Below are 13,405 nucleotides of genomic sequence, written 5' to 3' on the forward strand. Positions count from 1 at the left end.
CATTGAACGATCTAGGGTTTGGAGAGAGAAAGGTTCGGCAATATTAAGAGAGAAGAGAGATTGATTTAATTGTGAAGTATGTTTGATTCATCTCATTGTGCATTTATTTATAGTAGTGGAAAGGGTAAAACCTTTCCCTTTAGGATTACAACATTTAATAGGTAATCTAATCCTTATAGGAATATATAATACTTTCCTAGATTCCCTAGGATTTACACAATCACATTCCTATTCTAAATATGACTGCAACACTCCCCCACGAGTGTGTCAATACTCAACAAACTATCGCATCAGATCTTCAACAGATAAGGTAGAATAGTTGATGAAGTCATCGACACAACGGGTGATCGCGAGTCTCAATTTTACTTTGAAGTATGCATTTGTAAAAACTCACAAAAACTTTGCTATGGTAAAACCCAAGGAATGGGGAAAACCCATAGACTAAGGGGAAAAGTAAGAAAATATGCATAATGTCTAAAACGCTCGTCAAACTGGACGAAGGTAGTGAACTCAACGGAGTATGATCATCCTGGGATGGGTGCCTCATTTAAATCTAGATAGGTAGCAAAAACCCAGTGGGAAAAATGCTCCTAATCGTAGGGAAAAAGAGTACATTAAGATCATGTGAGTATGTAAGATACTCCCCCTAAGTTAGACATAACTTCTAAATAAGAGAACTACAAGCGATTCAACTCAGATAATTTACGCATACCAATTCCTTGGACGAGCTTTTGAAATGTAGACTTGGGTAATGACTTGGTAAAGAGATCAGCTAAGTTATCTTGGGAACGGATTTGCTTAACTTCAATGTTCTGATGCTGCTGCTGCTGGTGTGAGTAAAAGAACTTCGACGCTATGTGCTTGGTGTTGTCTCCTTTGATGTATCCCTTCTTCAGCTACTCGATACATGTTGCATTGTCTTCAAAGATCGTCGTAGAAAGGTCAATGATGTGATAAATAATAACACTCAAATTAAACCCTCTTTTTGACAATTGTAGTAAAGATATAAGTAGGGATCGTTCTAGGCCGGAGATTAGGAGGGATTGCTAATCTAATGAAAACTTTGACTCAAAGATACAAAAATATGTTTGAGAACACTTAAACAAACTCAAAGACTCTTAACTAAACTTATATGACTCAAAACAAACTTAAAAGACTCAAAACAACACAAAACAATCCAAAAGACTCAATTTAGACTCTAGGACATAATTTGGACGAAAATAGAATTAGTTTTGACTCAAAAGACTCAAAAACACACTTTTGGACAGATTTGAAACAAGTAAGTAAAGAGGATTGGGTTTTGGACGAATTTAAGAGAAAAACAAGTAAATAAAAGACTTAAAACAGATTTTGACGAATTTGGGAAAACCAATGGATGATTAGATAGCTAAGGGATGCTTTTCCACACATGATACATTCAAACATAAATTGATTTCCAGTTGCTTTTTCGATAAACCATGAACCTCAACACCCCAGATTAACCGTGACATCACTAATTAACCCTCAGAATTTCCTTAAGTTATTGGATTGGATGACATCATACGACAACCCAAAGCATTCTTCAAAAGTTCCCTACATGACATCATAATAGAGAAACAATCAAAGATCATTACATTCAATGAAAATCATAAGTATTGACAAAGCACTCGTAACTATGACATCATGATACTCATGTTAGGAATTTACTTAACATGATTGTGAAAACAACCTTAACTACTTGTGAATATAAGTTTGTGACGATTATGTGAAACTCCCTTATATTCTAGCACCAAATTCAAGCATGAAAATTAAGTAGGCCTCCCTAATCAACATACAAGAATAAGTTATCCATCAAACGGTTAAGTAAATTGCATTCACAATTTATGAAATCACAACTGGAATTAATCAACTCATATTATAAACGTAATCATGGTTTCAAAGCCTCCCCTAGCTAAAACGAGTTTAGCCTCTCATGTTCACAACAAAACAATGGGAAATTGAATTAAACATTGAAAACAAAAGATAGATTACACCTAAAAACGCTTCAACACTCCAACTTGAATGCACAAACGTCCAAGGCTTCTTTTTCTTCTCTTCTTCCTTGCAAGGTTGCGGCACAAGAGGTCTAGGGTGATTTGTGGACAGATTTCTGGGTTTTGAATGGATTTAGGATGGTAGGGTGGTGCGGCTTCTTTTTCTTCTCTTCTTCCTTGTTATGTTGCAAGGAGAGTTTGGTTTATGTCCTAGAATGTATAGAAGTCTTTAATGTTGCTGAAACATGGAGTCTTTTAGGATTAAGAAAGGTTAAACCAAAATAGGAAACCTTGGCTTAACTTTCCTACTTCAAGTAGGAAACCTTCTTTGACTAGGAATCCTCTTGTGATTAGGAATCTTAACATCTTTAGGTCTTCAAATTCGTCCATTCCTTTTGCTCCAAGCATAAGCTATCCATTCCAAGTCCAATTTTGCTCCAAAATGCTCCAAAATGCACCTTTTTGCTTCCTTAGCCATGTGAACCTAAAAACACACGAAAATAGCTTAAACTACTAAAATAACTATGAACTAACAACATAAATGCACGAAAACAAGCTAACTAAGTCGCCTAAATATGCTTCTATCAGTCAACGACTGATGTAAGACCACTAGTGCTTCGAATATGTCCCATAACTTCTCTCAGCCAAAAACACTCACGCGATGCTTCATACAGGATGAGAATCTTAGCATAGTTAGACGAAGTTGCAACTAGCGTTTGCTTGGTAGACCTCCAAGATATAGCGGTGTCTCCAACAGTAAAGACATAGCCCGTTTGAGAACGTGCTCTATGTGGGTTAGACAGATATCCAGCATTCACGTAACCAACAAGGTAAGAATCAATCTAAGAGCTATAGAGGGCAGCAACACTCGGAGATTCGCAGGTATAGAACAAACCCAAATCCGTAGTACCTTTGAGGTAGCGGAAAATGTCTTTAACACCATTCTAGTGTTTGCATGTGGGCGCATTGCTGTATCTAGCCAATAGATTCACAGCGAAGGATATGTCTGGTCTAGTGCACTAAGCCAAGTACAATAAAGCCCCAATTGCACTTAGGTAAGGAACTTCGGGTTCCAAAATCTCTTCCTCATCCTATTTAGACGAAAGGGACCTCGTTTAGCATTTAGAGTTCGAACGACCATGGGTGCACTTGAAGGCTTCGCTTTATCCTAATTAAAACGACGCAACACCTTTTGGGTGTAGTTCGATTGATGTACTAGGATTTCATCCGAACAATGCTCGATCTTCAGGCCAAGACAATATTGAGTTTTCCCAAGATCCTTTATCTCAAATTCCGATTTCAAGTGTGTAGCAATTTCCTCAAGCTCTGCGGGAGTCCCAATAAGATTCATGTCATCGACATCAACTGCAATGAATGCAAATCTGGAATGTGACTTCTTTATGAACACGCATGGGCATAGTTCGTTGTTCACATAACCCTGACTTGTCAAATATTCACTCAGACGGTTATACCACATCCGCCCAGATTGTTTCAATCCGTAGAATGACCTCCTCAACCTAATTGAGAGAGTGTTCCATGGTCTAGAATTATTTGAACTGATCAATGGAAGTCCTTCTGGAACTTTCATATAGATTTCCGTATCTAGATCCTCATAGAGATACGCAGTTACCACGTCCATAAGCTGCATATTCAGTTTTTCGGAAACTACCAAACTGATTAGGTAGCGGAATGTTATAACGTCCATTGCGGGGGAATACGTCTCCTCGTGATCAATCCCAGGGCGCTGAGAGAAGCCTTGCGCTACGAGGCGTGCTTTGTATCGCATTATTTCATTCTTCTCATTACGCTTCCTCATGAAAATCCACTTGTAGACAACAGGCTTTACACGTGGTGGTGTAGGAACGATAGGTTCAAACACTTTATGTTTCATGAGTGAATTGAGTTCTACCTGGATTGCTTGTTTCCAGTTTGACCAATCGGTTCTACATCGACATTTATCGACGGAACGTGGTTCAATGTCATCACTAAGCATGATGTCAATAGCTACTGAGTACGTAAATGCATCGTCGACGATCATCTCATTCTTATTCCAAACCTCATCCAATACTGTGTAGTGGACCAAAATCTGGAATAACCTCATGCGTTGGAATGGATGAGTGAGCGATGGTTGGATTCAAACTAGGGTCACTAGTTGGTGCCATTTTCCTTTTTCCGGGGTTATGAATCCTTTGAACCAGAGGGCTTACCACACTTCAGGGTCGAAGAAGATGATTGGCTAGCCGCCAATGTACCTTATCGTGTGAAGGGTGCGGCCTCCCCACATTCGGGGACGATCCGGCCTTCCCAGACGGGCAATTGACGTACGTAGGGTACATTTAACCTTGTAGGTGTGTTTGTAGCGGGTATATGTGATCTTGTCACCTTTGCTAGATCATTAAAAGCATCCGGCATGCTTTGAGCAATGCTTTGAAGATTTATAATTCGTCGCACCTCATTTTCAGACTGGGCAGTGCATGGATCTAAATGAGACATGGTGGGAGCATACCGCGACAATTCGAGGCGTTCTACAGGAATGTTAGCATGCTTATCTCCCCCTAATGATAGGAAAACTGTCACATCAAAGTGATAATCCGTAAAATGTGCGATAAAGAGATCTCCTGTCAAGGGTTCTAAGTAGCAAACAATTGATGGCGAATCATAACCGACATAGATTCTCATTTTTCTCTGAAGACCCATTTTGGTACGTAGTGGCGATGATGTGAAAATTAACTTGACACACAAATTAAACCCTATTGTTGACAATTCTAGTATATATGTAAGTAGGGATCGTTCTAGACCGGGGATTAACTAGGGATGCTAATCAACACAAATAAGATTTAAAAACACTAAATTAGACTCTATAGACTCAAAACTAACTTAAAACACTCAAAACAGCAACAAACAATAAAAAAGACTCAATTCTAGACCTAACAAGTGATTTTGACGAAAATAAGACTTAACTTGACTCAAAAGACTAAAAGAAAATAGATTTTGACTCAAGTAACAAGACTAAATGAAAGGGGGATAGTTTTTGACGAATTTAAAACTTAAAATAGAAACTTTGCAAAAAATACTTTATGAAAACGAATTTGGTGAATGAAAAATGGTGAAAGGCTAGTTAGAGGGTCCTTCTCCACACATGATATATGCATACAAACATATTTCCAGTTATTATTCCTTTAGGCTATGAATGACAATGCCCCAAATTAACTTTCAGATTTTCCTTAACTCATTGAATTTGATGGAATACGCATCGTAACCAAATTATCCGTATCAAGTTCCTTAACTATGAAAAGCATGATAAAAAGACATATCAAAGGTCATTAAGTTCTTTGAAAACCATAAGTATTGACAAGTATTCGTAACTATGAAAAGCATGATACTCATACCAAGGATTTACTTAACACAATCATGACTAGTGACTTCCACTATTTGTGAATATAAGTTCATAACGATTAGGTGAAACTCCCTTATACTCTAGCATCAAATTCATGCATGCAAATTAAGGGCCTGTTTGGGATTGAGGTGCTTAAAAAAAAAGCTACTATGAAAAAAAGCTATGAAAATTTTTGGTGTTTGGTAAACTTTGAAAAGCAGCTTTGTTTTAAAGTTGAGGGTGAAAAAAAGCCCAAAACCAAGAGATGACAAGAAGCTGCAATTTGCAGCTTCCAAAAGCAGCTTATTTTCACCCACACACGGGTGAACAGTGTCCAGTTTAATGAAATATACCATAACCCAAAACTGCCCTCGGCTTTCCCTTCACCGACGCTCTCGCCTTTCTCCAGAACTCTCTCGCACGCTCTTCACCTCAGAGCTCTCTCGCATAACCCGAACCTCAGGCTCTCTCTCGTTCTCTCGTTCTCTCGTTCCGTCGTTCCAAAAACTAGCGAACTCGTTCTCTCGTTCTCCAGGTTTCTCCAGGTAAGCTTCTCATTTATTTGTTTGGATTTTTCAAATTAGGGATGGGGAGATTAGGGAAAGAGGGGTGGGAAGAGCAAAGGGATGAGGGTATGGGTGTCGGGAAAAACAATTGGGGATGGAGGGTGGGGAAAAATTAATTGGGGAAGGGCGATATGGTTTGTGGAAAAAATTAATTGGGAAAAAATTAATTGGGGAAAAAATTAGGGTTTGTGGCAGTGAGGAAGAAGCAAAGAAGAAGATATACAATGTGTCATGCGAGAGGTATTTCGGTTTTGGTTGTGAGATTGATGAGGAGACCTCAAATAAGCTTGAAGGTTTGTGCTGTTAAATTGCAGCTATGTTATAATTTCTAAGTATAATTAGTAGATTATGCATACTGTTTATGCATGTTTATGATTCTTTTCTTGTTATCAGGCTTGCCCGGTGTTCTTTTTATTCTTCCAAATTCTTATGTTGATCCTAAATACAAAGACTATGGTGGTAAGTGTTTAAGGATCTAAAGTTTAAGCACTGTGATTTCAGATCTCGTGTGTTCTAATTTTAATCCGCATGCACCCACATTTCAACATAGAAGTTGCTTGAAGAGACATGGTGTCGGTTTTGAGCTCAAAGCTGTAGTTTTACTTTTTCAACTATCCAATTGAATGATGGAAGACTATCTGTTTTCCTTTTTTATTTGTATAGGTTACTATAGGTTACAGTTCGCCTGCATTCTTTTCAAGATTCGTCATCCATCTTGGAGAAGTTAAATAGGCCATATAGGCATTATTTAACTTTGAATCCTAATGGACTTATATCAAATGTCTCTCTCGACTCTCCTGTACTTCTTATACTATGTGGAAATGCAGATCAGTGGAGATGAAACATTCTATAAGATTTTTTTAGTGTCGTGCAATTTTGATGCCATTCATCTTTCTTTGGGTTTGTGTTTATGAAGTTGCAGCCTCCAATATGTTGGTTATTGACTAACATTAATTTTTCAAAAATTGGAAAGACATCGTTTTTAGAAGTTTGTTTAGTTAACATTTATATTTCTTTTTGTTTAACTCCCAGTCCATCTTGGCAAAGCTAGTAGCCCTCAGTTGGCGATGCCTAGCTTTGAATGCTAATGGACTTATAATGATTCACTTCATCCTGTTCTGTTGCTTCGTGAGTGTTGTGGAGTTTCGGAATCATTGGAGTTGATACATTTCATGACCTTTATCCTTGAAAAGACAACCTTGCTGATACTGTAACTTGCAGTCCATCTTGGCAAAGCTAATAGCCCTCAGTTGGCAATGCCTAGCTTTGAATGCTAATGGACTTATAATGATTCACTTCATCCTGTTCTGTTGCTTCTTGAACGTTGTGGTGTTTCGGAATCATTGGAGTAGATACATTTTATTAGAATTTGTCACGTGAAAGTTCATTCACCTCAGACTTGTAACTCCTGTGCGGTTCCATTTTCTCTCATTCATTCGTGTTATTTCGGAGCTGTTAACTTTGATTTCTTTTAGATTATACAAAATTCCTTGTTAAAAAAAGGTATAACTTTTTATTTAGAAACAAGTATGTACATATCTACATTGTATACTGTTCTCCTGCTAAAAGGTTTGCCACTATTGCATGTTCACCGCTGTTTTAAATGGATGCTTGTTCTGCAATTTGTTCATTCTCTCTCAATTATTTTCAAACTTCTAAATGCAACCTATTCTTGTAACTCATGATTGTAACTTTCTTTAATGCAGCTGAGTTGTTTGTGAATGGAGAAATTGTTCAAAGGTCGCCTGAAAGGCAAGAGGAGGGTGGAGCCACAGCCGTCAAGAGCTCAGGACAGACCAAGGTACAATGATAGAACCCGTTACGTGCGCCGGAGGGAAAATGCCCGGTGAAATAAATGGAAGGCTAGCTATGTAAATATCTTGGTGAAAATGGGAGCTAGCTTTCTGAAAGCTTGTGGAGCCTAAAATCCTATGCTCATCTGGGTCACGATTAGTCCAAAGTTTGCTTAGTAGTTGAACGATTGAAGTTGTAACTGCGGATTTGTTGATCGTTGTCCGCTCTTGTTAAACCCTTGAGTTCACGGTGAACTTGCACCGAACCTTCAAAGCCATGAGCTATTCTATAAGTTGAACAACATTAGTAGTTTTGTGCGATTTGAGACTTTGTTAGTGGCCTCAGGCCATTTTCTTGACTGCGTTTTGGATGATTCAATTTGAGGCTCAAGGCCCTCTCCTAGGGCAACCGTCCTCTTGAGCCCGGCGTACGAGCCGGGTTCTCTTTCATGTCTTTATATTGCCGTGTTTTGGAGAAGAGAAGGAGATTAAGGTGATTCCACTAAAAAATTGAGCTAGAATGCTGCTGCCTTGGGCTTTGTCCAGCAAGGGAGCAATTGAATCTCATCATATCTAGGGTAAGAGTTCAATTCTTAGCCCTAAAGGAGAAAGGACAATCGTGTTTTGCACCCATGTGGTTTCGTAGGGGTGCCGAACCAACGGGTCACAAAGAGGTATTCAACCACAGGCATTCTTCTCTTAGGAGCATCATTGAACGAACTTTTGGGGTATGGAAGAAAAGATGGGCAATTTTAAGGGATATGCCTAATTACCCGTTCAATAAGCAAGTGAAGATTGTCATCGCTACAATGGCTCTTCATAACTACATACAGAGGTATTCTGAACGTGATCGTCATTTTGATGACCCCAGGGACTTTTGTGAAGAAAGCGATAGTAGTGATGATGATGATGATGAATATCAAAATTATCAAGTTGAAGGATCACATGAGATAGAGGCATTAAGAAATAGAATAGCAACAAGTTTGATGAATGCATCTAATTAGACTACTTTCAAGTACATTAACAATATTGTACTAATGAATCCTAGCTATTCACTCTAAAATATTTCTATTAAAGTAGTTTGTCATACTAATTAATATTTAAGATAAAGTTTATAAATATTTTTCTTCTAAAAATAAAATATATTTAGTAATTCACTTTTATTTGTTAAGAAAATTAAATTAATAGCACATCTAGTAATATACCCTTTTTGGTCATTTCACACAGTCACAGCTGTTTTACAAAAAAGTTTACCAAACACTATGATACTGCTTTTTGTTTCCAAAAGCACTTTTACAAAAACGTTTACCAAACACTTTGCTGGCTTTATTTCACAGCCGCTTATTCTCAAAGCACAGCCGCTTATTCTCACAGCAGCTTTTTTTCAAAGCACAGCAATACCAAACCAGCCCTAAGTGTCGACCCTCAACCAACATACATAAACAAGTTTTTATAACTCAGATAAGCAAATCACATTCAAGACTTAAGAAACAATAACTAGATGTAATCAATTCATATAAAGCATATAATCATGGCTTTGAATTCACCTCCAACTATAAAGAAATTAGTTCCATATGTTCATCATAATTGAAAACCAAATTAACACAAACATTGAACTAAAACTAAGGATAGAAAGAACCCAGAAACACTCCACACTCCAATGGCAAGCTTGCGGCACTCCCTTTGGATGGTGGCAGATTGCACAAGTCCTCTTCTCATTCCTTCTTTGCTTGTGGCACTAGGGTGATGTGGTGTGAATTATGGTGTTTGATGGCTGAATGTATGAATGAATGAATGAGTGAATGGATGGATGATTTCTGCAGCATAAGGATGTATATATATATGTAATGCACGGTTGAAACCATAGGGAAATCAGATTAGGGTGTCGTAGAAATCAGGTGGGAAAATGTTTGCACAACCCTAGAGGAAAATGACTAGGGTTCCAAGGCAAAGACCAAGGAGGAAAGAGAAAAAGATTGCAGGTTCTAGAGCTTCTAGAAGAGGGAAAGGCACCACCTTTCTAGGGATTTTAGAAACAATGTGCTTTGTGGCAGAAATTGGACTTCTAGAAGGGATAAAGGGTGCGGCACCTATGTAGGAGTAGATAGGGTGTTCTAGAACCATATATCTAGTTGTTCTAATGTGAAATTAAGTCCTTTTTGCAGTTGGAATTAAGGTAGCAAAAGATTAGGATAGGATAAGATAGGATAAGGTTTGGATAAGATAAGGTTGTTTGGATAATGTTCTATGTTTCTTGCTCTTTCCTTATCTCCTTTGTCTTGAACTTGTTTCTCCAGATTTGTAGCATGTTCCTAGCCTTTTTTGACTTGAAATTCATCCATCCACCTTGCTCCATATGCAAGCTATCCATTCCATGCCCAAAACTGCTCCAAATGGCTCCAAAATGCACTTTCTTGCCTACGTTCCACATCAATCCCTACTGACATGCAATAATCGTCAAAAGTCTGTGACGTAAACTCTCAAGTGTTATCTAGTTGAATCGACTTAATCAGATAATCAGGGTGGTGAACCCTTCGCTTAATGATTTGAGCTAGGAGTTTAGTAAATGCGGTGTTGCGTGTGGACAACAAGCAAACATGTGACCATCTTGTCGATGCATTAACCAACACCATAAAATATTTAAATGGTCCGTAAGTTGGTTGGATAGGTCCACAAATGCCCCCTTGAATCCTCTGAAGAAATTTAGGGGGGTCCTGAATAATCTTTGTATGGGAAGGTTGAGTATTCAATTTCTATAAAGAACACGCTTTGCATGACGAAAATCCAACATAGGGATGTAACTTATGCTCGTGAGAAGATTTGAGGATACGGCGCATCATGTCACGTCCAGGATGTCCAAAACGATCATTCTAAAGTAACAAAGTGTCCTGGAACTCAGGCATAGGGCCGGCCACATCGTGGGCTTCTGTGTCGCGAATGGTTGTGATGCACAACCCACTCGGCAGACGTTCTAACTTCTTGTGAATATGTTTCTGGGCATATTCATATGAAATGATACAAAGAAATTCAGAATCATGATCTTCAGTGGCTTTAAGATGATATTTATTATCTCGAATATCTCTAAAACTTAGTAACGTTCTGCTGGAACGTGGATAATAGATTGCCTCTTTAATGGTCAAGATTGTACCATTAGACAACATGATACGTGCCTTTCCGTATCCTTCAATCTGGTTGGATGGGCCTGAGACAGTTGTCAAATAAGCTTTCTTGGGTATTAAGTTAGTAAAATAGTGTCGTTCACGCAAGATGGTGTGCGTGGTTGCACTATCTGCGAGACAACTAGCTTCCCCACTAGCCATACCTAGAAATAAATTGATTGAATTGGTCAAATGCAAAAATATAAGTCCATTCATTCAATTAAGCAAATCGAGAGAATAATATCCATTCAAATAACAATCCATAATTCAAAACAAACCAAAACCAAACAAATTATTCCAAATACATAGAAAAGTTGTTCAAAATTAAACCATAAACCTAACAAAAAGGGGGGTAGGGCCAACCACTCCTAGTGGGTTCGGCCATTAGGGGTAAAACACCCTAAAAACATGTCTAATTTATTCATCCATAGGTGCTGATGCCTCTTGAAAGTCCGATATCTCCATGGATGTAGTTGCATCTTCCGGATGATCCACATGTGCAAAGTTAGACTCACGACGGGAATGATACTTGGCAATAGCCTCAGGGGAAGCTCGACATACGTGTGACCAATGATCCTTGGATCCACAATGATATCAGATGTCCAGTTCAGTACAAGCAGCCTGAAAGGTAGCTTTGCCCTTGTTCTTGAAGTTTGGGGCCTTAGGGGCGAGTGGTGGACGCTGTTGGATCACATTTTTTCCCTTAGGTGAGGCACTCTGTTGACCTTGAGCCTGTGGTTGGGCTTGCCACCCATTGCCACGGCCAGGACGATTTTTTCGTCGTCTATGGCTATTAGAATTGGTCGCATGCGCTTCAAGCGCGGCGTTCGAGCCAATTGGTCAAGCTTGATGATTCTTCATCAAAAGTTGGTTCTGATTTTCAACGAGAAGTAAAACAGAGATCAAATTCAAGAACTTGGTGAATTTCTGTGCCCGATATTGTTGCTGCAGGATAATATTGGTGGCATGGAAGGTCGAATAGATCTTCTCCAGGAGATCTGATTCGGTTAGTTCCACTTTGCAGAATTTCAACAAAGAACGGATTCTACAAACTTCAGAATTGTATTCATTCACGGACTTAAAGTCTTAGAATCGAAGATGCTACCAGTCGTGTCTTGCTTCAGGCAAGTATTTGTCTTTCTGGTGATTGAAACGATCAGCCAGAGCAAGCCAGAGAGTGCGTGGGTCCTCCTCAGTGAGATACTCAGTTTGCAGTGCATCATGGATGTGTCTTCGAATGAAGATCATTGCAGTAGCCTTCTGAGCTTCGTCAATAGGTTTGTTGGCGATAGGTGCCTCAATGGTGGCTATAATGCCCTTTGCAGTGAGATGGAGCTTCACGTCTTGAACCCACTTCAGATAGTTTCTTCCAGATACTTCTAGAGTGGAGAAATCGAGCTTGTTCAAGTTCGACATGTCCCTAAAATGGAGGGAGAAAACGTGATTAATCATATGGTAAGCCATATACATATATCGTAGAACATACAGGTTCTATAGACATGTAGTGGTTTAATTTATGCATGAAAACTACGGGTTTCATGTGGTATGTTTTGAATGAAAACTTCAAGTTTCAAAGACACTAAATTTGAAACTACAGGTTCAATTTAGTTTTTATGAACAATTAGTTCATAATGAAAGGTTCCTGCAAGAAACACAGAATGCAATATGCTGATTTAAGTATAGTGGATTTGAGTTTCTTCGGGAACTCAAGTGTGAGAGCTTCATTACTACGAAAGTATGTGATGGTTCAAAGTATAAAAATAAATTATTGAATCCTTAATGTCCAAAAGTGATCTTCAGGTCAATAATTTTGGATTCATTATCAGATTAATGGACTGCAGGTCACTTTTAATTAATTCAATAAATCGGGCCATACCGGGTCGATTGTAGAAACAAAATAATATTATTGGATCGAAAATGTAGCCCTAAAATAATATTGGGCTTGGTGTTGTGGGTTAAGTGGCACGGGTTTGGGTGCCTTAAGTATAAGGCAAGGCCGAAAAGACCTCGGGGGTGGGCTACATGCACATAGGTGAGGGAGAAGCCCCAGCCGCAGTTGGGTTTCAGTTTGGGCTGAAGGGGGTGCATGAGACAAGGCCCAGTAGGTGCTGGCCTTGTAGGTGATGCATGGGGGAACAAAACCCAACCCTAGGGGCTGGCGTGTGGGTTCAAATGGGAGCCCAGCCACATAGGCTGGCTTCTTGTGATGTGAGCCGCAAGGAAACAAGGCCCAATCGAGTGGGCTGGCACCAAAGAGAGCAGGTTTGCGGGCCTGGATGCACACGGGACAAGGACCTAGTAATCAAGGCTTGCCCCATGAAGGCTGCAGGCCTCCTCAGTGATAAAACTAGGGCTGCAGGCCTATTCTAATCAATCAGGCTGAAGGCCTGGGGGTCCAAGTAGGTGCAGCAAAGCCCAGATGGCTGCTATCGATGTTGTGTCGCAAGGGTGATGCCATCCAATGTCCAATTTCCTTTTTTTTTTTTTTTTCAAAAAAATA

General features: G+C 39.2%; 1 protein-coding gene and 1 pseudogene across 1 annotated transcript; one reads left to right on the forward strand and one right to left on the reverse strand.

Moving 5' to 3' along the window:
- The first annotated feature begins 6,033 nt into the window (after nucleotides 1-6,033).
- On the forward strand, nucleotides 6,034-8,205 carry LOC148689516 (multiple organellar RNA editing factor 6, mitochondrial-like). The gene is made up of 3 exons (XM_088688717.1): nucleotides 6,034-6,247; nucleotides 6,348-6,413; nucleotides 7,661-8,205. Exons 1-3 carry the CDS (start codon nucleotides 6,049-6,051, stop codon nucleotides 7,762-7,764), a joined length of 369 nt encoding a protein of 122 aa, XP_088544843.1. The 5' UTR covers nucleotides 6,034-6,048; the 3' UTR covers nucleotides 7,765-8,205.
- A 3,294-nt stretch (nucleotides 8,206-11,499) lies between these two features.
- Nucleotides 11,500-12,321, reverse strand: LOC148689517 (uncharacterized; annotated as a pseudogene).
- Nucleotides 12,322-13,405: the final 1,084 nt, after the last annotated feature.

The sequence above is a fragment of the Pyrus communis genome, chromosome 17 (assembly GCF_041283825.1).
Source record: "Pyrus communis isolate YQ-2024b chromosome 17, ASM4128382v1, whole genome shotgun sequence".
NCBI lineage: Eukaryota > Viridiplantae > Streptophyta > Magnoliopsida > Rosales > Rosaceae > Pyrus > Pyrus communis.

What these genes read in the sequence shown, in the direction of transcription:
- LOC148689516 (XM_088688717.1), top strand. Translation starts at nt 6,049, where the DNA reads ATGGAGGGTGGGGAAAAATTAATTGGGGAAGGGCGATATGGTTTGTGG. An exon ending in GACCTCAAATAAGCTTGAAG is followed by an intron (nt 6,248 to 6,347) that starts GTTTGTGCTGTT and finishes TCTTGTTATCAG; the next exon opens with GCTTGCCCGGTGTTCTTTTT. An exon ending in TAAATACAAAGACTATGGTG is followed by an intron (nt 6,414 to 7,660) that starts GTAAGTGTTTAA and finishes TCTTTAATGCAG; the next exon opens with CTGAGTTGTTTGTGAATGGA.